The sequence below is a fragment of the Platalea leucorodia genome, assembly GCF_965183815.1.
Source record: "Platalea leucorodia genome assembly, chromosome: 3".
NCBI classification, from domain to species: domain Eukaryota; kingdom Metazoa; phylum Chordata; class Aves; order Pelecaniformes; family Threskiornithidae; genus Platalea; species Platalea leucorodia.
In genome coordinates, this window is record NC_138825.1 from 61,834,923 (window position 1) to 61,859,078 (window position 24,156).

The 24,156-nt window shown below is 40.6% G+C and overlaps 1 protein-coding gene across 1 annotated transcript; it reads left to right on the top strand.

The window, feature by feature from the left end:
• Nucleotides 1–2,867: 2,867 nt before the first annotated feature.
• Nucleotides 2,868–21,751, top strand: NMBR (neuromedin B receptor; the record flags this gene model as incomplete). Its single annotated transcript, XM_082307912.1, has 3 exons — nt 2,868–3,283; nt 17,957–18,305; nt 21,350–21,751. The coding sequence occupies 3 exons, from the start codon at nt 2,868–2,870 to the stop codon at nt 21,749–21,751; spliced, it is 1,167 nt and encodes a 388-aa protein (XP_082164038.1).
• Nucleotides 21,752–24,156: the final 2,405 nt, after the last annotated feature.

The following is a 24,156-nucleotide window of genomic DNA, read 5'->3' on the forward strand; positions in this document are numbered from 1 at the left end:
TGTGCCAAGTACTGTGTCACAGCTGCATAATGACATTGTCTCTAGACTATAATCTGAAATAGCATCCAAAGAGTCGGATGGATTCTTTTGTTTGAAAAGAGAATGATGAACAGTTTCTATGTGGGGATCTGAATTCCGGCTGGTTTATGTCAGGGTCTGTGGATCTTTTTCCTTTCCTTTTTGCCTCTGCAGGAAATTGTATTCGTTTTGTTTGAGTATATTCCCTTGTCTTTACACAGACATCCGTTGAATGACAGTAGAAGCATAATCTAACTTTCTGTTTCCTTTCAGCTGGAGACACTCACAGTCTCCAAAGCTTATTTCCTTGCTGTTTAGAGTTCTGAAAATACAGAGTAGATAAAATGAAGTAATGACAAAAATCAGGAACATAAATTCCCACTGAATATGTTCCTCATTTCTCAACCTTAGGAGTTCCATCCTTTGGACTAAAGGACAGGTAAAAATTATTAGGTTAGAAGAAATTCTCCTGGAGGACAGCAGTAGGAGTGATGACGTTGTGCAACAAAAAGCAAGGGGTGTCACATCTCTCCACGCAAACTGCAAGAAGTTTATTGCAATAGAAGCTTTTAAAGTGTTCTGTTGATATTAATGCAAAAAGACTCAGCTTCTTGATGTCTCAGGTAAATCAATATTAAAGACATGCCGACTTTAAACTATTCTCCCAATGGGAATCTTATTGATTGCTCACATATAAACCCATTTTCAAATAAATTAGTGAAAGGACCATACTCTGAGGTCGTAGTGTTAAAGACACATATTGGATCCAACCAATGGGAACCAAAAAGGCTGATTTGGACTGTTTGCAGAAACCTGAATATTAATGGTCTTAGAAAAGTTTATGTACACTCAGCAAAGTAGAGGGTACCAGCAATTGTGATAAATATCCAAGCTGACAGTAAGGCTGCCTCAGAGGAAGTATAGTTGAATTTAACACCATGTGGAGGAAACTTGATCTGTAACAAGAATCACTTACAGAAGAGCTCTGTGACAATTCCTATCAGCTGCCTAGTGGTAAAGGTGAAGTCTCTGGCCTGATTGTTTCTGAGGGCTAGCACTGGCTGGGTTTTCTAATAAACTAATCAGCATTATATGAAATAGTAATTTACACAACTTTAACACATTTATATATTCAGGGAAGTGAGAAGGGCCACAAAGATCAATCAATGGATACAGAGAGGTGTAATTTTTAAGAAGCAGTAATACTTTTTGTTTGATAATCTTATTAAAAGGTTATTTAAAATAAATCATTGATGTCTTTTAAATTTAATTCTTACACTGGACAACATGCCATGGACAGGCTGTATATTACTGCACATGTGACATGCTCTGCCTCTGGTATTTCAGTGGTCAAGCTCTTTCTCCCACTTCAGCAAGTCCTCCATGCATTCATTTGCTTTCTCCCTACACTTATCATAAACCCATAGGGCTTCAAGAGATCTGTTTTAATAATATGAACAAGCGAGTTCGTTGCAAAATCATACATCCTCCCATTTGAGAAGAGGAAGGGAAAGAATCAGTCCGTAGAGAATGTTAATGGCAAATGCTGTTATTCCTCTGCCTAAGCTCTTTATCTTTAAAACTTCAGTCCAGTAGGCCTGCCTCTCTTTCAGCATATTTGCACTGCTACCTGCATTCATGGCTTCTGCTGGAAACAGATGGAGCTGTTTGTTTGGAAAGCCTATACATGTGCAGACACGAGGAAGTAAAAGATACTACCTCACTGAAAAGCAAGAAACACTAGGGACAAATGCTACACTTTGAAGAGGCAAACAACGTTTATTGTCCACTGTGTTATACCATTTGCATAGTAAGTCGTGGATAAAACACATCACCTGTCCCCATTTCCATAGTCGAGGCTAATGTGAAATACAACTCCGCAAATCAAAGACTAAAACTTTACAGGCAGCTGATGTCTTTGAGGAGGGTCTATTCAGAACCTACAGCTGGATGACAGGAATAAAATCTCTTCATCTCCAAGTCCCTTGCTCCCCATCACCCTGTATTTCAAGGCACCGTGGTTTCACCTGGGTAAGATGCTGAAGCAGGGTTTCCCGGAGGTGATCCCGCCCGACGTGGCAGACAGCTCTCCGGTTCGCCGGGCAGCCCCTCTCGGGGGGCTGCTTGCGGAGGGCAGCGGTGGGGGGAGCCCGCCGCGCCCCCCCGCTCCCAGCGGTCACCATCGCGCCCAGGGGCTGGGACCCCGCGGGACAGCGGCGGCTCCGCGCTCCGCGTCTCCCCTCCGCGCAAGATCCGCCTCGGCGACTCGGGGCTGGGGCGCGGGCACAGGCGCTTGCGGGAGGAGAGGCGGGGCGGCTCCTCCCAGCCCCAGGTATAAATCGGGGCTGCGGCGTAAGGAGCCGGCGTGGGCTGCGCCTCGCCCCCGCCTCCGGCGCTCGCGGCCGCGGGGCGAGCAGCACCGGCGCCGCTGGACAGCGCCGGCGGCAGCGCGGCCCCGGCACCCGCGGGGCGGCGGCGGGGCCGGGCCGGGCCGGGCCTCCGGCGCGGCGGCGCCCGGGGGTGGCTGGCGAGGGCGAGGGCGGGCTGCTGTCCCGATGGCGGTCGCTGCCCCCGAGGCTCAGGATCTCGCCCTCCTGCCCCCCGGGAGCGGGCTTGTCCGAAGGGCTGAAAGAGAGCGGCACGGGATTTTTCGTTTCCCCCGCCACTGCGCCGGCGGACGGTGCTGCCTCTGCATTTCTGAGGGGAGAAAACTCCACAAAGAAAAAGGGGGAGGAAGAAAGACGGGAGGGAAAGGGGAGTAAGTTTGTTGACTTGCAGAGAGGTGAAGCTTTCCAATCATTCCGACTGCACTTTGCATTGGAGACCTCCGGTCTGCCTGAAACTGGAGGATGGAGGCAGAGCTGCCACCCAAGCCCACGGCAATGCCCCTCGGGGGGAATGGGAGCACCCAGCTGGTCCCAGATACAGCCCTGCTGCCCCCGGCACAGGGCACGGCCATGTTCGCCGTCCGCTGCATGATCCCTTCGCTTTACTTGCTCATCATCACTGTGGGCTTGCTGGGCAACATCACCCTCATGAAGATCTTCATCTCCAACAGCGCCATGAGGAGCGTGCCCAACATCTTCATCTCCAGCCTCGCTGCCGGCGATCTTCTGCTGCTAGTGACCTGTGTGCCTGTGGATGCCTCCCGGTATTTCTCCGAGGAGTGGCTCTTTGGAAAGGTGGGCTGCAAACTCATCCCTGCCATCCAGCTCACCTCCGTTGGTGTCTCTGTCTTCACCCTCACCGCCCTCAGTGCTGACAGGTAGGAAAGCTCGACTGCCCCTTCTCAGCCCTCTGCAGCTTGGGCTAAGGCTAGCTGGAGCTGGCATGAAAGGTAAAGCACCCCTCTGATAAGGTATCCCTGCTTTGCAATCCCCTCATTCCAACTTGTGAGGTGCCCATACTTCTCCTTCCCTCACTGACTGATGGCAAGTCTGGTAATAACTTAAGTTAAAGGGTGTCTGGAAATGGGTGCACCTGAGCCTCCAACTTCCAGCTTGCCAGCTGCAAGAACTGTGTTTAGTCCTGTCTTCTGCACCTCTGGGATGGTCCTGTAACAGCCCATGTATTGAAATCTTATTCATTAGAGGAAGGTTTTAGACTCTAAGTATAATTCATGACAAGCCACAGTGATATGTCAACAGTCAGTGAGCAGCTTAAACCAAGACAAGCACGGAGGCATTTTTAATAGATTTGTTTCTTTCTGCTGAGAAAGTGTGTGTGTGTGTGTCTATTTGTGCCCTAACAGAAGAGCAAGGTACCAGAGGTGACTGCCAGAACTAGTTCAGGCTCTGGGAATTTGAAGGCACCAAACTGTTCTATTGTAACTGTCAGTCTTAAACTTCTGGTTCAAACTATTCATTTTGGCTTCTTCTGAACTTGTAGAAAAGGAAAAAAAAAAAAGAAAAAAATGAAAATCTGCCAAAACAAATTAGAAAGTAACACTTGCATCTCCAGTACTTGTCAAATTAGGAAGAAACAAAGAGCTGGACCCCAGGTTCTTCCTCCCAATTAATATAAATGGGTACTTAAGGGATTTATAGCAACTGGATGGCTGTTGAATTGTGCTTCAGGCTCTGAAAGACAAAATCTTGCAGTGTCATTGCAACCTCAAATTAAATTAAATTATCCTTCTTCCCTCATCTAAGCATTTTTTTTTTAGCCAGAAATGAAAATGTTTAATTCCTTCTCCATGGCACGTACCCCATTTTCTTTTGTTGGGGTTTAAGCCGAACAAATGCATTACATTGGTGCATGATGTAAAGGCTTGAGTTTAGTAGTGTATCTTCACACTTACAGTAATGTTTCTTTAAAACTTTTAATCCTTTTTTATAGAATATAAGTGTAATTTATTTCTTTTTTTTTGTAGCCAGTTCAGTAAATTGTTTGATTCCACCTGAGAGTAGTCTTCAGTGGCCATGAATTTCAGTGGTGTTTGAATCAGGATCTAAATAAAATACTTGTGTATAAAGACTTTGTAACTTATGAAAATGGATTATATTTTTGAAGAAGAGCTTGCAAAACATACTTTAAAGTGCACACCTGTAACTCTGATTACCTCAGTTAAAGAGTATGTCAAAATCTGTCCTTGGAGAGCCAAGCAAACCTTGCAGTTTTCTTTCTGCTCTATTTCCACTGTTTAGAAGCATGATTGTGGTATCTTATTTGAAAAGGGAAGAAGTTATTTGCAGAGGAGATCGTATCTCTAGTGAAATATAATGTGAGGGAATGGTGGTGGTTTAATGTTTAAGGATTCATTCATTTACTTTTTATATAGCTTTGGAGCATTCATTGTTTGCTTTTTCCATATAATTTTATATCCTTTTAATACCAGTAAAGATTCAAGAAGCAATAATGCTGAATCTGTTTACACTGAATGCATTTAGAATTACACATCCTAGAAAACAGCTACAGATTGTATGCTGTGACCATATAAGCTCATAATAAATACATTCCTCCAGCATTCTGGAGTCCACAGTACATACAAATATCAGAAATGGTTATACTAAGAGTTTAACAACTCTGTTTCTTTAACCTCTGCAGTTACATTTTCAGTTACTGAGAATAAAACACATTTCTTTTTCAGTCAGAAGAGCAGCCGGTGACTTCAGAGACCAGTGTCTTATCTCCTAGGGGCCCAAGTCATCTCTGAGTGAAGCTGGCTGGACTCTTAATGCAGTTTGGGTTGGACTTTTTTGTACGACAGACACTTGTGTTGAACTAAAGGGGAGGCACTGCTGTGCAGGGTTTTTTGTCACACTAATTTGTAGCCAGATCCTTATGTCTGTCATCTTTACTAAATTTGGTTATGGGAAAACTGTATGTGTAATTACGTCGGCAGATCGGTGGTGGCAGCATCCTGCACCTAAGAGGTGATGAGGAGGCGAGGCCTGGCTGGGGGCAGTGTTATCTCCAGATAAGCAAATCTAGCATAGGATGTTAGCAGTTTGGAACCAGTGATATTGCTAAAAAGGCTCCATTATAATCCAGTACATACTTGGTCTGGTATACAATGTCTTCTCAGTGACCCCTTCTTTCACAGATAATGCTCAAAGTATGTTTTAATATATGATCATTAAAGCTTTTCCTGCTTTTTACTCCATATTACCACAGGACTCTATAGAGCTCCAGACATTGATTACACTAAGGAACAGATTTATAACTATTTAGAGTTCTTTACAGTGTGCCTGCATGAATTAGAATAAGGGATGTTGTCTTGCTTTCCACAGTGTAATTAGCACTTACTGTTTATGTGGAAACTCTGCGTGGCAAATTAAATGTATGTGGTACATTTAACAACAACGGCTACAGAAGCAATAAACTCTGAATGATCATTACCTACAAACTGAAGCCATAAGGAAGAAAAAGTAGTATTCATTGCATATATATCTTTTCTAAACTTGCTTTATTTCATGTGACTTTTTGTCACGGAAGTCTCTTTCAGCATCACTAGCGCTTTCAGCGTGACAAGCACGCACCTTCTATCTGGAAGCTTCATTATCTAGTACTGAGATTATTTGGGTTTTGGTTTGTGGTTTTTTTGTGTACAAACATGATATGTAATTTGTAACAGTGCTTCCCAGACTTCCCTAGAGCACACTTTCGGATTGAAATTGGCAGCACACAGCTGATCTGCCCAAGGTTGTCCAGGAGTAGCAGCTGGTCCCATCAAACAGCCCTTCCCACCCTGAAGCTCCTGTGGGCCTGGCTGCCAGGGGTGGGTGGTGGTGCCCTGCTACGGCCCCACACATTTTGGGGCAGAGCGGGGTGGGAGGTCAGTGGCAGTGGTGGGGATGGTGGCAGCAGAGACGATGCAGTGGTGGCACTGGCGGTGCAGTGTGTTGGCTTCAGAGGAGGGTGCAGTCTCCCTCTTCTCTGGAGTGCAGAAGGCAGCACAGGAGCGGTGCTGCTGAGCCAGCCGTCCCCTCTCACTGCCACGCAGGAGACGTGCAAGGACAGCACCTCTGCCCCTCATGGCCACTGCTCCTATTAATTTTCCTCTACTGCGGAGAAACCAGACCACCTCTAGAAACCTTAATATTTCTCTGGTTTAAAAAAAACAAGAAAAAAGCAGAGGGTGGATTACAGAAAGAGAAAACCTAATAATTACAGTGGATAACAAACAGAAAAAAGGAAAGGAACTGAGGGACAAGAATGTACAAAACAAAAAAAATAGGGAACCGAAGGGGCCATAGAGAAGAAGACCTCCAATAGCACTCAGCACACCCTGAAAGTGCCCACAGAGCTGGTGCATGATGGCCAGGGGTGCATTTCCCAGAGGTGTGGATGGACAAGGAAATAAAAATGGGTTCCCTGTCTAGCTCGCTTTTCCAGGGGCCACAGACTGCAGTTTTGGCCAGGGCTAATGGATGTTGATGAGAAAGTCCCAGGACTTGGTGTGATCTTGGATAAGGAGGGTAAAAACAAAGAAGTGAGAGGAGAAGTGTAGTCAGAGGGACTGCAGCAGGGCACACATGAAGAAAAGGTGTGCCAGCATCTCTTCACTGCAAAAAGGACAGAAGCCAGTGATGAACCTGGTTTGAACTGTGCCTGACTTGAACCATCCCATGAACTTCTTCACTGCCTCAGGGAGTGTTTTTCCAATTTATGTCCATGGTGGGCCACGCAGTTAGCCCAGAGTGCAAACTGGGCCCATGGGGCTCCTCACCCTCTTGATAGGGCTGCTTTGTGCCTGGGAAGGACTCTAGGGTAAGAAAGTGGAGCACAAGTACAGAAAGAAGTTTCCAAGATGCCTTTCAGAGCTAGAGGGCTGGATGACGCATAAACCTTGGGCAGCGGATTAAGAATGAGTGCTACAGTGTGCACCTCTGGCCATCACTGCATTAGTGTGTATGCTGATGAAAAGCAATTGTATCCAAAAATGCCAGGAGACCTGGGTTGAATAGACTTTGAAGGAATAAATGGCAGCTCCTTACAACAGCTTTAGATTTGTCCCACATTGTCTTTCCTTTTCTCTTTGGCTGTCATTTATGCCTCATTTTTTATATGCTCTGTAAAAACAGGATTAAATTTAATTCTGCTACTTTTTCTAGATTGAATTTTCTTTGTAATGAGGGGTTTAAATGTGTTAGCTCAAATACAGTCCTGCTGCACTCTAATGAAGACAGTGAAGCTGAACAGTGGAGCAACTGGCCCTACTGCAATTGAAATAGCATCTTCTTTGTATTCTTCCTAAAAAGTGTGACAGAAAGACACCCTTGATGAGACACATACTTGATTAACCAGGTAACAAAGTTATTTTTCATTAGTGCCATGACTCTTTTCCTGTATCTTAATAACAACGGAGTTGTTATGTTACATAAAATTTAAATTCATACTTAAATAACTAAATACAGTGCCTGACTGAGAAGCTTAAAATGCATCCTATAGATTTGAATAGCTAAACTATTTGATCCTTTTTAGTTTGTTTGTTTGTTTTATTTCTTTATTTATTTGCTTTAATTTTGGAAGATTGCAATCTGTATTTTTAAAAGTGTAAAGAGACTCAAAAACGTTTTGTGCAAGTTTAGTGTCTATGTGCTGACTTCTGACTACAACTGATGACAAAAGCCGTTCTGGCTCAGTTTGCATGCCTACTGTCTCCTACTTTTTGGGGGACTCAGGAAATATTTTGAAGACATTCGGAAGTGTGAAAAGGTGCCCTAGTAACTCCTTTAGGATTTTTCATTAGTAAAATCACTCTCAATAAAAGTTTCTTTTTACTCTTCTTCAGAATTTATTTAAAGTTTCTTTTTTTTTGTTATGTCAGGTGCTGATTCAGGCTGAAATACAGTGATTGGAGACCTCTAAAATCCTCATTTTTTATTACATGTAGTGAGCAGGTGAAGCAGGAAAGTGGACATGATTTCCTTTTGAGCTCTAATAGCTGACATTCAGGGACTAAAGAGCCTTAACAAGGAAAGTAGGATTAAATGAAATCCTGAAAATTACCTGTAATTAACCAAAGAATAAAGAAAAAATAATCAAAAGTAAAATGAAAGACTATCTGTATGAGAGAAAAACAATGCCTTGCCTGTATATAGTAGATGGGAAAACAAAATTATATGGAACCAGTAGAACTATGAAACCTGTAAGTATATCTCTTAGAAACCCTAACACTTGAGATAAATGTATTGAACGAATGACTTACTAAAGTACATTAAAAGAAATGATGGTCCAGATGTTTCTCTCACTGTAGGCTGTAGCAGTGTGGTTATAATTATGCAATAACAGGCAAAGCAAAAGAAATTTAAGAGAGATTGGGCAAGCTTTGCCTCTCACATTTTTTTCAATGCACCCTTTAGTTTATATGTGCAAACTTGACTGACAAAATAAAGCTTGCCGGAACATCTTTGCTGTAACTTCGACATATTTTGTCAGGAGCAATCCTTTTTGTCAAGTTAAACAGTGAAGCCTGTCCTCCGCTGTCCCCACCGCAAAATGTTCTAGTTCATTTGTATCCATTCCATACAGCTAAAAGGAATATGATGGAAAATATTCCAGAAAGAAAAAAGGGATGGGGAAAAAACCCCACGCAACAATGCAGGAGAAATTTTATATCTGGAGTAGATTAAAGAATTACCTATTTTAGGGTAAGTTTGTCCAAGTCAGGCAATTCTAGTCAGCTGTTGGAGAAGTTCCTCTTATGACCATCTTTACACAGCTGAAAATGATTTCTCAGCAAATAACATTTTCCTCTCATGTTAGGCAAATTTTTCTCAAGCTTCATACAGACATGCACATCTGTTAAACTCCTGCCTTTGTGCGTGTGTCCTGTGTGTGCTCTTCAACTAATACGGAAACAGCTTAGTCCTGAGGAAGGCGAAGTGAGAAATGGCTGTGGTATTTATCCTAGTCACTGATCGGTGCAATGCCTGTGTTGTGCTGGCAGTAGCCAACTTTGCTTTGATTAATGCAAATGCCGGTGTCCGATAGCCTTTCGTAGGTTGCAACCTGAACCCTGAGAAACTGTTACAAAACCGTTCCTCGTTTCCTGTTTCTTTGATCAGTTCAATAAAAGCCTGTGCCTGTGGCAGACAAAATAGCTGCTAAACAGCAGATCCAGCTGAATTCTTACCAAGCAGGCCTGCACGTAAATCTTCATACATTTATTTTGTTTGTCTCTCCCCATAACATGGTACACAATTCCCTTATATATTGCATTGCAATGGGTTTATCCAAATTGGACTGTTGGAATCCTCAGGTCTGCATTCAGCAGGTCCTCAGATATAACGTCAAAGAACAGTATGGTCTACCAATGCTCTCTCTGGGGAAAAGATTTCACATGCTTTCTGTGATGATAAATTTGTTAGAGAATAAATAATAAATATCTTTTATATATGTGCAGAGTGATGGATCTCTCAAATATCCTTCCTAAAAGGGACAATTTCATTGAATCCTGATTTTAAATAGTTTAATTATAGAAGAACTGGTGTATTTCTCATATAGGTTTTGCTGCAGGACCGTTCTTCCAGACTATGTATTCCTAGTGCTAAATTCTTTTTGTCTTTTTTATATGTAAACAAGGCATATGCAGTCACATGTGTAGCTCCTGTGTAACTCCACTAGTAACTTCTAAATCCATGCTGAGATTCAGCCCAATTTGACAGTGTGATTACAAATAGCAAGTAAGTTCTTACAAGTTCATTGAATTTGTGGAAGGTAAGAGGAAACCTATGTTGGTGCCCATTGAAGAGAAGCGTGTTTTGGAATTAACTTGGCACAACTTGTCAGATGTCAGAGAGAATAACCATGAGACAAACAATCCATACAAACCTTGGTGTAATTAGTTCTGCTGCATGTAGATTTAATTGTGTATTTCCAGCATTGTATGATCATACATACAAATAAAATTGTGGGGGGTGTGTGAATATGAGAGAAATGGATTATGCTGATATTATCGTTCTATCTCGTATGATTCTCTTTCGTCCTTCATGTGACTATCCCAAATATTGTTTCATTTTTTCCCACTAATTTTCACAGTATTTTTTTTTAACATAGTGTCATGTTTGTGCTTTGGCTCCAAGCTTGTTTAATTGTTTGTATTTTAAAGATTGCTATATTAACTTTTTCCTCTGTGATTTTTTAATGTTCCTTTTTTTACTGTGTTGTGTACTTGTTTTTTTCCATGTACATTGATTTAAATGCAAAATTACAACAGAAGTTGCAAATGAAATTGAACTGGAAACAAGTTTACAAGTGACAGAGTGGAGCCTTCCAAATTATGATACTGGAACAAATAAATGAAGTTGCAGCTTTCTGAACTTAGAGATTTGGGGTCTAGCTTCTCAAATGGTAAAATCTAAGTCTGTTCCATATACATTAATAGAGGTTTGGTTATTTAATTCTCCCTGGCTTGTAACATTTCTGAAAATCGTCTGACCTCAATAGCTGTATTGTCTGCCATTGCATGGACTATTAGTGAATTCATCAAGGTAATGGGAGGAATGATTTTGTAACAGCAACAATTTTGTAAAGGTAAACTGGCACTGAGCACATTTTACACTCGGGATTTCTGCTTCCAGGCATTTCAGTTTCTGTAACTGATATTTTTATTGACCTTCTGCTCCAGCACTGATGATTTTATGAGATCTTCTTCATTCAAGTATGTGTGGATATCATTGCTGGGAGTCATGCAGTAAGCATATGGTGGATATGCAGATAAGCATGCATCTCATCTCATCAATCTAAAGGCAGGGGTATCAATGGGATTTGGATCAAGTCCATTTGGGGAAATGTTTCTCTTTCCTCAAACTCTTTTGACCCTTCAAGATTCAGAATATAAACTCTGAAAGAATAAGACAAGATTAGGTGTGGTTTTCTAAGATCTTTTTTCTTACAATAGGATTATAGTGAAGAAGAAGTAATATGACTAGATGGAGAACAGAACACTAGGGCACAAAGCCAAACAGTATGTAAGCTCATGTAGGCTACATATTGCCTACTCTCTAACCTAGGTGTTGACCTTCCCCTCCTCCTGTCCACCCCTTGTGAGCAGAATCCAAAATCCATAATTCCCAATTAGTGTTGGAATGAGGTAAATGCTCCAGAAAGGCAATAAAAGCCAAGAGAATACACACACTAAACTACCTTGTACTTCCCAGTGGGAAATGCTAAGTCCAGGGGTTTGTATGACGCAGCCTGGTAAGAATAAGGTTCTCTCCTCATTGATGAAATGTTAATTTCGAGCCATTATCTAGCAGGCCTGGGCAAAGACTCCTGGACGCTCTGGCTGAATGAATGCTCCATTTTGTTCTTGGAGAGGCAGGTACCAGAGCTGCCTTTGACACAGCTGTTTTGTGAAGGCTAGTGACTTCGATGTGCTCCAGCCATTGTTGAAACAAAACTTGGAGATCAGACTCCTCAGCTTTGCTGTGCTTAGTTTCAGGATCCTAACAAAGCTTAGATGCAAACTGAGTAGGTCTGGTCAGGGGAGCTCCCGGCATGCACAGCAGGGGAAATACCACTACTTGCATAAAGTACTACTTTTAAAGTCAAGAAAGAAGGGGCACAGCAGGCAGGGGTAGTCCAGCCATTGTGCGAGACTTCTGGGTGGTGTTCTTGCAACCAGGCACCTGAAAGTGTGTGGTTTTGCTATGCGTATATGTTCATATGCACATATATATGTGTGTGTATATATATATATATGCTCAAAAACATGTTCAACAGTGCCGAAACCGGCCTGAGCACTAGAAGTCAACTGCTTGTCAAACTGTTAGAGCACCACCATGGTGTGGTTTTGACGTGAGTCAATCAATATTCCCCTAAACATTTTTTAGCCATGATTCAGGATTAAACACAAGCCCAGGGGCCATTACCAACAGAAGAGTAAACTGCCTATCTTGTTTGGATGTGGTGGTCTCATATTGGGAGATTAAAGAGTCTAATGGGATGGTCATGGGTGTCCAGCCAATGCCACCTGGCCTCCAAGAATAGGCTCTGGCACAGTTTAGTTTGCTAATATAGATGTAGCATAAGTTTTTGTTAGATTTGGCTCCTGGTTGTCTTCCCCTTCCCTCTTCTCTCTTCTCTTCTCTTCTCTTCTCTTCTCTTCTCTTCTCTTCTCTTCTCTTCTCTTCTCTTCTCTTCTCTTCTCTTTTCACAGTAGAAACTTATAGAAGCTGCAACTCTGCTGACGACATATTTGTCTATCTTAAGATATGTAAAAATATGTTCATCAGCAACTTGGTATTATTAAACTTAAATATAAATCTACCGGGAATACTGACATATATGAAGTCTTCTGAATAATAGTCGGTGAAACAGTTTACTGTTACTGCTCTCAGGAGGAGAATTGAACAAATTACTGATGGTACTTTTAACTAGTGCAGTTATAAGTAAATGGGTTTAGACAAGTGGGACTAAAAAGGCAGATTGCAGGCAGCAAGCTAGCATTGCAAGATTTGTACTAGCTTGTAAGAAATATAATTAGCTAATGTGAAGTGAATAGCAAGAGAAAGAAGTTGCAAGAGAAGAAAAAACGAAAAGGAAAGAGACAATTTATGTTCTGAAACACTGGGTGGACAGCACAGGTAATATATTTCATGCAGAAAAAAACCCCAATCTTGGGAAACTTATGTTTTTATTCTTTTCCATGTGGAGAAAACATCATCCAAAAGACTAAATCAGATTTTTTTTTTGTTGAAGCATTATTGATAGTTTTTGGCTCAAGAGAGTGTATTTCTGTAGAGGGGAAAACTCGTTCCACTTAGGAAAATCTTAGGATTTTTCCCCTGAGAAACACAGAACGTGTGCATTTGGCATTCATTTTAATTGTGTTTACACATGGTCTGCTAGTCTTCATTTCAAACACTCTTCATTATATTCAGCTATCAGACCTCTGAGATGCTCATTCCCGGTGAATACAGTTCTCTGCACTTAGATAAGCACAGAACAAAAATGTTAAGACTAACTATAAAAAACTTCAAGAAATCTACTTTAAATTGCAAGAATTTAAAAGAATAGAATCGAATAAAGCGAACCTCAGACTGTTTGTGTGTTGTGAAAGAAGTTCCCACAACACTGGACACCAAATGATTCCACATTGTTTTCAGCTAGATGAGTTGTTCTCTTAATGATGCAACTGGAGTTGAGACAACAGAACTGCCCATAGAAAGAAAAGGGATTTGGCCCCATCCAAAATTTCATTCTACTTTAGCGGAGTGGACTACAACGGGACACGATATTAGTATTTTTAATAAATATTGACCATACAGCCACGTTTCCTATTCGGATATATTTATATCCTTTTATATTGTTAGGCTAAATGCTGTCTTTTTGTGTTTGAAATCTTCATGCAATGACACAATAAAATGCTAACATAGAAATGGTTTTGATAAATGACTCTCATTTGCCGGAAATGCAGTACTATGACACAGCAACATCACTTAAAACAGAAGCTTTATAATAAAGCCAATGATACCAACCCCTCCAGCTCCAGGATAAAAATGCAAATTAAATCAAAGTAGTATGGAGCTGCCCTGCATGTATTAGGTCTCTGCTTGTTTTATGACATTTCATTATTATATTTATTTATTTGCATTGGGATGGCATGTAGGAAACTGGGTGATAAATTAACGTACTATTTATGGTAAGTGCTATATGAACAGGAACAAGAAGACAGTCCCTGACCTGAAGGGTTTTCAGGTAGAGACAACACAAGATACGGAAAGGAAAGGGCAAGGAAATATTGAGCCAGTTCTGGTTCGAATGGTAGGCTGTAATCATAGTCCAGTAGCTGCCTAAGTATTGTCTAGTTGTTTTGGTTTTTCTTTTTAATTTGTGTTTGAAGGGCATCACAACAAAGTACTCTAGAAAAAGAAGTAGCACTGCAATGGAGGGACAGCTTAGGACTAATCATGAAGCAGCTTCTTTTGAAGTCAAGTGTGTGGGAGTGGAATAGCATTGTGGACTCAGCAGAGACAGGAGTAGAGCTTCCCATACTAATTGGGAGCTGAGAAATACCTTTGTGAAGGCCTTTGAAAACAAAGATGGGGAGGAGTAGACAAGCTATACTGGAGTTTAGAAGGTAGCAACATGTTATAACTCTGGAGGAAGAGGTTATTCTTTCTTTCATCATTTTTTTGGGGGGTTGTGTGGAAGGGAGGAGATATTGCTTTATAGTGAAAATACACTATACAAACAAAACCAATATCTGCAGAATGGGTGAGTTTGTGCTTGTGTCTGTTGGCAGAAACCACAGCTCCAAAGAAAGGAAACTTATTATAAAAGTATTTCCTGAGTTGGGATTCCTTTGTCAGCAGTGATAATGATAGAGGATGTAGGAAGACAGAATTTACATGAAGGCTTTTAATTAAAACCAAATGCATATTTATAATTATGTCCTGATCTTCATGGCAACCTATAATTTTCTTTTTTCATCAGTGAAGTAAAGGAAAAGATGGATTTTGCTTGCTAATTTGACTAAATAATTTGCACCTTTACCCTGATATACCAATGTTGTTTTATTGATAGAAAATACGCACTTTGTAATTTGAATGGTTGGTGGTATGTTTTAGCCTTACATTGGTTTTATACAAAGGAAGAGGCTGGGTATTCATTTTGGGAACACTTCTAATTTCACTCAGTTTACATTCGATTTTGTCTGTAACCTGTCTCTTTCTACTCTATATCTTTTCACAGATATAAACAAGATGACAGATTTTGTAAAGCACTTAGGGCTGAGTCCTAGGAAGAAGAGTGCCATCTGGTAGTCAGCTGAAGTAGCAAGTAGAATTTTGATAGGATTAAAGAAGAAGCTTTTTGGGGGCTGAACCCAGCTGTTTTTGTGAAAAAGGGCACTCTGCTCCAATGCCTTCCAACCTGGAGTCAGTCATAGCTCAGGGGAAGGCATGCTGTTTGCTGAAACAGCAATATATGCCAAGGCGCAAATATATGCCACATTTTCTGCTAATGTAAAGGCTTCTGAAAAGGTGTCCTGTTTAGATATTAACCAGACCAAATGCTGCTAAAACAATTAATTATACACGGTCACTGTCTTGGGGGACGGGACCGTGGTCAAAATAGTTGCAATGGGAAAAGAGAGGGAAAAAAAACGCTGTAGTATGAAACATGATTTTTATCCAACGTCCTTCCCCCCACCAAAGTCCCCAAACCAGCTCTTCCCCAGCAATGTAAAGTTTTAAAGAAATGAGCAGATGTAAGGACTTGACGTCACCTCAGTTAATGAAATGAAATAGAAGGTCTGTCTTTATATAATGGAATCAAGGCAAACAGCAATAGGAAGCAAATTATTGAATAATAAGGTCACAGTTTGTGCTGGAGAGTATTTATGCTTTGTGTAGAAGCTTCTATCCTTCGCATGGCAGTATAAAGGATTTCTTTACACCTTGGTGTCCAGGGAGTTTCTCATTGTGTGTTAGAAGAAATGGTAAACATAAATTAACAGAGACAGTTTACTGAGTTTAATTTTCTGCTGTGTAACAAGGGTGAAGACACAGTAAAAATCCTCTCTCTGAATTCAGAGAAGATATGAACATAAATAGCCATTATTTTTAATTATTTAGTGATAAGACAATTTATCACAGTCCTGAGAAAGAGAACTCCAAGGCACATTTTAAGTCAAATATTCTCCAAAGAAAAAAATTGCTAGGGTACCAAGACAGTGATCTGCTCCACACATTTTCATGGCATAGCCATTTCCACTGTTGGTTTGCTGCATGGGGATATAGCTTTTATCCACAATTCCTCAAACATCTGCTCAAGGTTTTGAGGGGTTATGACATACCTGTCAGGCCCTGCAAATCAGCCATAAAGGGTATTTGGTGTCACAACTCCATTTCTCAGCATTGCCTTCAGAAACTATGTTATATTTAGCCATAACCTAACCCTGGGTATGTATTTAGACACCTGTTAATACCCATACATGTTTATATTTGTATATGCATGTATATGTATCTACATGCACAGATAAAGAGTTTTATCACCAAGTAGAGACATCTAAGTTACAGTTCTTCTCACTCTAACCTCATTGTATAGCTGACAGAGAGAACTAAGCACCTCAGGGTGATTTAATGGACCTAAAACCTGATTCACCCTTTGAAAATACATCTCCACTGACTAGAAAGACCTTAGCATGAATAAAGTTATGTACCTGGAGTATGAATCTCTCTTGACTCCCTTCTACATGTTAAACTTCTCTTTAAATATTAAAGAAAAATAATTTTTCCATTTCTTCAAATTTCTGCAATTTCAAAAAAACCCCTCAACCATCCCAAATCAAATCAAAACTAGAAACAAAAAATTGAAGAAGCAAAAAAAAAGAACACCAGATAAAGCAACCTTCCAAATTACCACAGCTTAGACAAACTGAAATGTTTTGTTCAATGTTCAGTTTTTAATAAAAACATTAAAACATAATTTACTTACATTTTGAAAATAAATGTTTTCAAAATAAATTAAAAATCTAAGCAAAACGTTAAGGTATCCTTGAAATATTTTTCTTAAAGTATATTTGGCCTTCTAAACCTGATCTTTTCTTGTGGTAAGTTTCATCTTGTATCACCTTCTGCAACAATTTTTTTTTAATAAAATAATTCTCGACCAGAGTCTACTTCTATTAATTTATTTTACTTTGCTGTAGTGTGATATTTCAATTCTCTGCAATACTTCCTGTTTACATCGTAATGGTTATGAAATTATCAATTCTGCAAAGGTTTATATGTAATCATATATTATGAGACAGTTTCCCAAAACACGGTATAGAGCAGCAGCCTCCAATTGTTTATGTGGAAACGTTTACTTTCTTTAAGAGTTTAATACTTCTGCACAGGCCATTGGGAGTCATTCCTGCCTGACTTTATGAAGATGCTTATATTCCAGGCATTACATTCAGGACAGTCTATCTGTGTGCGGAAAGGTGCTGGGGTGGAAAGGCAAGAGCCACTGCAGCAGCGGTTGTTGCTGGTCTGGCAAGAGGTGGTTAACACAGATTATTGTCCTGCGCTCCCAGGGGGCTGGTGGATGTGAGAGTGGGAAAGCCGTGGTGGCGGGCAGGAGGGAGTCCTGGGCTGTGGGAGCCGAGGAAGGAGACAAACTCTAGTGTGCATGTGCTGGTATGAGAGTAAGGTGGAAGTATGGAGGTAGGATGTGCATTTGTGGATTTGCTGGGAGGATTTGGGGAAAGAAAGAATGGAGTCATGACTGCTTCTGTGCTTTCACCAGGCTGGCATAGAATGGGCACCTACAGGCACAGGTTGTATCCAGGGCTCCTTTTGCCACCTCTGGTGGGTATATATGCAGATGAAGCTAGAGATTTAGAGGAGCAAATTTAAGAAAGATTACAAACGCGTTGACATTTCAAATAAGAACAAAATATGACATTATTTTAATCAAAGGTATGACATGACCTTATGAATCACATGTTGAATTTGAAAAGATAACTTTTAATTTGCATCTGCATTTTGATCAATTTCAGATACAAAGCAATTGTAAATCCCATGGACATCCAGACCTCCAGTGCAGTGCTATGGACCTGCGTTAAAGCCATTGCCATCTGGGTAATCTCCATGCTCCTATCAGTTCCTGAAGTGGTGTTCTCTGAACTGGCTCACATCAATGACGCAAATAATGCCACTTTCACAGCATGCATACCATACCCCATGACGGATGATATGCATCCGAAGATCCATTCTGTGCTGATTTTTCTTGTGTATTTCCTTATCCCTCTTGCCATTATTAGTATCTACTACTATCACATTGCAAAGAGTTTAATAAAAAGTGCTCACAACATCCCTGGAGAATACAGTGAGCATTCCAAAAGACAGGTAAGCAATTTGCTTTTTACATCCTGATGAAAGATTTGTGTGCTGTATACACTTATAAATGAAAGTACAGGGACTATAACATCCAAATTGTTGGATTTCACAGAGGATTAGTTCAGTTTCCACATGCATGAACTAAGCTAAGGATTATCTGAAAAATCTCCTTGTTTTCACACTCAGTATTAAGCCCAGTATGTAAATGAATATGAGCAAGGAAAAACATAAATTTAATGCTGTCGATGCATATCCTTAACAAGAAATAGGGTTGGTGTATCATAGAATCATAGAATCATAGAATGGCTTGGGTTGGAAGGGACCTTAAAGATCACCTAGTTCCAAAGCCCCTTCGATCGGCAAAGACGGCTTCCACTAGACCAGGTTGCTCAAAGCCGCATCCAACCTGGCCTTGAATATTTCCAGGGAGGGGGCATCCACAACTTCTCTGGGCAACCTGTTCCAGTGCCTCACCACCCTCATAGTAAAGAACTTCTTCCTTATATCTGATCTAAATCTACCCTCTTTCAGTTTGTATCCATTACCCCTTGTCCTATCACTATGCTCACTTGTAAAAAGTTCATCTCCAGCTTTCTTGTAGGCCCCCTTCAGGTACTAGAAGGCTGCTATAAGGTCTCTCCAAAGCCTTCTCTTCTCCAGGCTGAACAACCCCAACTCTCTCAGTCTGTCCTCATAGGAGAGGTGCTCCAGCCCACTGATCACCTTCGTGGCCCTCCTCTGGACTCGCTCCAACAGGTCCATGTCTTTCCCGTGCTGAGGGCTCCAGAGCTGAACGCAGTACTCCAGGTGGGGCCTCACGAGAGTGGAGTAGAGGGGGAGAATCACCTCCCTCGACCAGCTGGTCACGCTTCTTTTGATGCAACCCAGGATATGGTTGGCTTTCTGGGCTGCAAGTGCACATTGCCGGTCATGTTGAGCTTCTCATCAACCAATATGTGTTTGTATGTGGTGTTAGTGTAGCCATTACTTGTGTTCTTACTGAGGAACAATGTTTTTGTAGTTAATGCTAGTGGCTTCACCTATCTCTATAGGCAGCTGTTTTGGGACGAAATCTCCCATGAACTTTTTGAGAATTCTCCCTGATTTTTTTGTGCTTGGAAATGAAAATACTGACATAGGCAGGGAAAATTTTTCTTAGGGCATGTAAGGTTCACCTCAGACCAAGGGGTGCTGAAAATATGAACACAGAGCATGAACTGATTTTTTTTTGGCTTTCTCAGTAGATCTTTCTTGGATACAATCCTGAACTCGTGCACTTTTCTAATACCCTTACTATTATAGATGCTGTAAAGCTTTCAGTATAGATTCTGTATACCTCTGAGACAAAGCATTTAAAAATGCTGGATAAAGCCAGCTTCCCTGTAAGGTACAGGAAGCAATAAGATAGCAACAGGCTGTTCATTAGCAGGAACATTTATATGTACAACAGCTTTTGCAGTGAAAATGCCTCAACCACTTTACAAAAGCTTTAGTATTGATAGAGAAAAATACTTATGCCCATTAAAACAATTTGGAAGGGTCTTCTCTGCCAATATTTTAGAAAATACCTTTATACTCACTGAAATCTCTTTGCATATAAGCATGTACATATTCTTTTAAAAAGAAAGACCACATTCCCTCATGTCCTTTTTGCTCAGCATTTCATTTCTACTCTAGCCTGTTTCTTGTCAAAAATGCATACATATTAGCACTTCATGTATTATTTTATTTTCCTGTGAAATATAGAGAGCCTTTTGGCTGAACTTTCAGGATAGAAACAATATTTAATTTATATCACATTTCTGAACCCACAAATGTTTTCAAAGTAAGAACATATTTTTTCATTCTACTTAGTTTTTTTCTTTTTGTTAATCTATGAGGCTCAGAAGAATAGAAAATTCCAGTGTACTTACATATCTCCCAGCAAGAGGAAGTAAATTCAGACTATTGCTATCAAATCACATTTCTTTAGGCCATGGCACAGAAGTGTAATTTTCACCCTATACCTCTGTACCTTTTAGTCTGCCTTTGCAATCTGTCTGAGTGCAAATCCTACCAAACTGAAATGGTAGAGTTTCCCCATCTTTTGCGAATTCCCCACTGATTTTGGTTTAGACGGAGCCAAGAAATCTTACAGATTTATTGCACGGATTTTGAAACCTTGTTAGAATAAAGTCACTTGAATTTTTCAGGTTAAAATTGGTAGAAACTTGAGCAAAGCCAGAAAACTTTCGTGCCTCTGCAAAACTTTGGTACCTGACATACATAATAAATCTTTTGGGAGGAATATGTACAAAGTTTCTGCCTCCCTTTGGTGCATTCTACCTGGCCAGTTTCTCTCCCTCTCTCAGTTTGGAACCACTGTGTAGGCTCATTTCATGTCAACTTTTCAGCCACTCTCAATATCTACATCGTAATCCAATTATACGTTAGCACTGCAATTAAGGTACATTTCTTTCATGTCATTATTGAAGATTAACTGCACCTTTCACCTTACCCTTGAATTAAGATGCTTCAGTCTGTGCAATGCAGTTTTGGTGGTTTGCCTAGGAGAGAAGTGCAAGCTGAGGCATTTCAGGCAAAATAATGGGATGTAAGTACCATTGTATAGCTGACACCCTAGTAATGTCTCTACATTTCAAAGCCAATGGTTTCTAAATAGCTTTCTAACTAAAGCTAAGTTTCAAGCCAAACACCGAGATCTCATCAAGAAAGGTTATGTTTCATGGCATCCTTTGGTGTGTGCTTTCAGGCTAAAAGCCAATGTTTACTTGGGTCATGAATCACTCTTGCTGTGTATATCACACAGAAAGAGCAACCTTCTGTAACTGCAAACAGCTAGGGTCTATCACTGAAAGTAAACTGAAAGCGGGAAAGGAAAGTAAATGAGGTAGAAAAAGTAATTCAGTCCCTGAAGGAAGCGTTTTTACTGGCCTTATTTATGGTAGTTGTTAAAGTTAATTTAAAGCAAAATGCTACATGTTTTAATTAAGTCTGTTATGTGGAGTAATTCTATTCGTTGTTGTTCATTTGTGTTCTCTTCATCTTTTTAGATGGAAACTCGGAAACGTCTGGCAAAAATTGTTCTAGTTTTTGTTGGCTTCTTTGCTATCTGCTGGTTCCCTAACCACGTGCTATACATGTATCGATCTTTTAATTACAATGAGATTGATCCATCGACGGGACATATGGTTCTTACGTTAGTGGCCCGAGTGCTAAGCTTCTGCAACTCTTGTGTCAACCCATTTGCACTGTATTTTCTCAGTGAGAGTTTTAGAAGACATTTCAACAACCAGCTTCGCTGCAGGAGGAAAGCTCAGCAAGAGAGATCTGCCAGCTACTTGCGCAACTCTTCTGCCATTCAAATGACTTCCCTGAAAAGCAATACCAGGAACACAGTGACTAGCATGACACAACTGAATGGGCACAACTCGAAACAAGAAATGTCATTATGATTTAATAGGTGTGATTTTTGACTGTGGAACAAAATTGAACTTTTTCTTTCCAGTTTGTAACTTACTTTTGGCTCTCATGTGCTTAGACCATCTGAGTCCTCAGCACAGAGGATCTGTAAAGTCTGGCCAATCTGAGGTTATTTCACACCTAGTCTTAGTTTTAGGTAGAAGTGAAGCGTACGTTCTATTGAGAAAACAAAACTGACTGGCTTCGCATTGTACTTTAAAGGAGATGCTTGTATGTTTAACATGTAAGAAAATAAAATAATGAATATTAGTGTAGCTGATCCAACATTGCTTTAAAAAGTATAGATTTTCTGATCTGAAAAATATGTATTTTTAACTGAATATTGATCCAGGCTTATGTCTGACTTTAACAGATTTTGCATGATTTTAGTTGTGCTGTGTGTACAAGCATTGCTCACTAAGACTCGTAGGCATTTTTGAACCAATTAAGGAGCTATTGCAATGCATAGATTCTAGATTCAGATAAAAAAATATTAAAGTGTCGAGTGCCAGATCTTTACCTCATTTAAATCTGCCTTGTTTTTCACTTTGGCAGACATACAGATGAGAATTTACTTTTTGGGGGTTCTGTTTGCTGTTGAGGTCAGAAGTTTATCTGCTAAAATTACATTCTTTTTGTGACTGACATCTCGAAAGAAAAATGTTTTATGCAACATGCAGGTTTTCTAGAACTCAGTGTCTGAAAGCTCATTTCTCTGATTTGTTAAGTCTGCAACATCGTTGGTTTAGAATGTCTACATGCTTTATATTTGTTACTACTAACTGATCTTGCTGTTATCAGTACACAGCTAAGAAGGACGCAAAGTGTAATGAGATGGCTGAACATTCAAAGAGGTAAAGTTCTGAGTGGCTTTTCAAAGGAGGTCTGCGGCAAGGCTTCCTACAGCTCAGAGCAGTCTCAGAGTGCAGAACCCAGATTGCTAGCAGACGAAACCAAACTGAAGGATGCCCTGCAGGAACACACTTAACATACTCTGATCACTAATGATCATCCAGCCCATGGGACCAGGCAAGCTCTAGTCTGAAATAACCCTCAAGTCATGAAACATGGGTAGCTGGCATGGGTTGCTCAGTACCACGTCTTTGCTGAATAGATCTACTCCTCTTGCACACACTGTTTACCAGTCTAAACGAAGCCCAAGTACTGTTGAAAATCTCAGCTTTAAAAGACACTTTTTCTTTTCCTGAAGGCCCCTGTGCATGAATAGTTAAGGCACTTCTGAAAATCCTAGCTGGGCTGCCTAAAAGGATTTTCAGACGTTTTTTGTGAGTCATCCCAGTGCCATGGACAGTGCACAGGTCTTTGCCAGTATTCCCAGGAGGACATTTTCAAGGTACATGGTGAGTGCAGATCTGAGATTAAACCAGCAGGGAATGGTGGGTGAGGCTGTAGTTACCAGTTACGATCCTGTCCAGAATAAATTTGCTAGGAGGGCTTACTGCTGTCTCTTTTCAGTTACACTCCTCTGCTGGGGATACCTTATGCAAGGCTTGCAAAACTGCCCTTCAGACCACAAGAAATCAAGCAATTCATCTTTAAAACACCAATTTTTTTTTTCTTTCTTTCTTTTTTTTTTTCTTTTTTAAAATCAGTTCACATGTCAACACAAGTAGTCAAATAGACACAATGACTGAAGCTTGTTGCTGCAAAAACTCATGTAAGGCTACCCATATAAAAGTTTCTAATCTGTCTCAGGGCTGCACCAGCTCTTGCTGGAAGAGCTGATGGGGTAGGAGCTGGTTATACCTTATACAGCTGCATGCTATCAGACTAATAACCATTCCCCAAGCCAGGTGAGAGGTTAACTGGGGCAGGGTCTGTTCTGGGTCTGAGCTCCAGAGAGGAGATGCTCACAATGTCCTTCTTAGGAGAAGGGGCAGTAGTGGCAGATAATGGCACCTTGTGGAAGTGCATTCTTCTCCCTCCATGCCTTAATTCCGTGTAAGCCCACATGTTCTCAGAACTTGTCTTTAATTTTACACCAGTAATTCTTCCTGGATGCCAGCCAGAGTTTTAGATTCCTCTGTTCTGATCAGTCTTGAATCATTTTTACTCCTGGATATTTTACACCCACAAAACACAAAAGCTTAAAGCCTTCATTTCTTAATTCTCAATGGTGATCATTGACCGTGATCAAGTTTCCCTTTTATTTCCACATTTTTTTTCTGGTTTCCTGCTTCTCATTTTGTTTGGCAATCTCTCTACACAGCATATCATTTCATAGGACTTCTAAATCCATTGTGTTTTTTATTTCCTGAAGGCATTTGTCCGATACGGACATTACCAGATGATACAGGTACCCTACCGGAAAAATAATAATCTAATTTATAGTAGATTTGATGCTTGTGTTTGATTTATACTCTTCACTCAGTGTCTT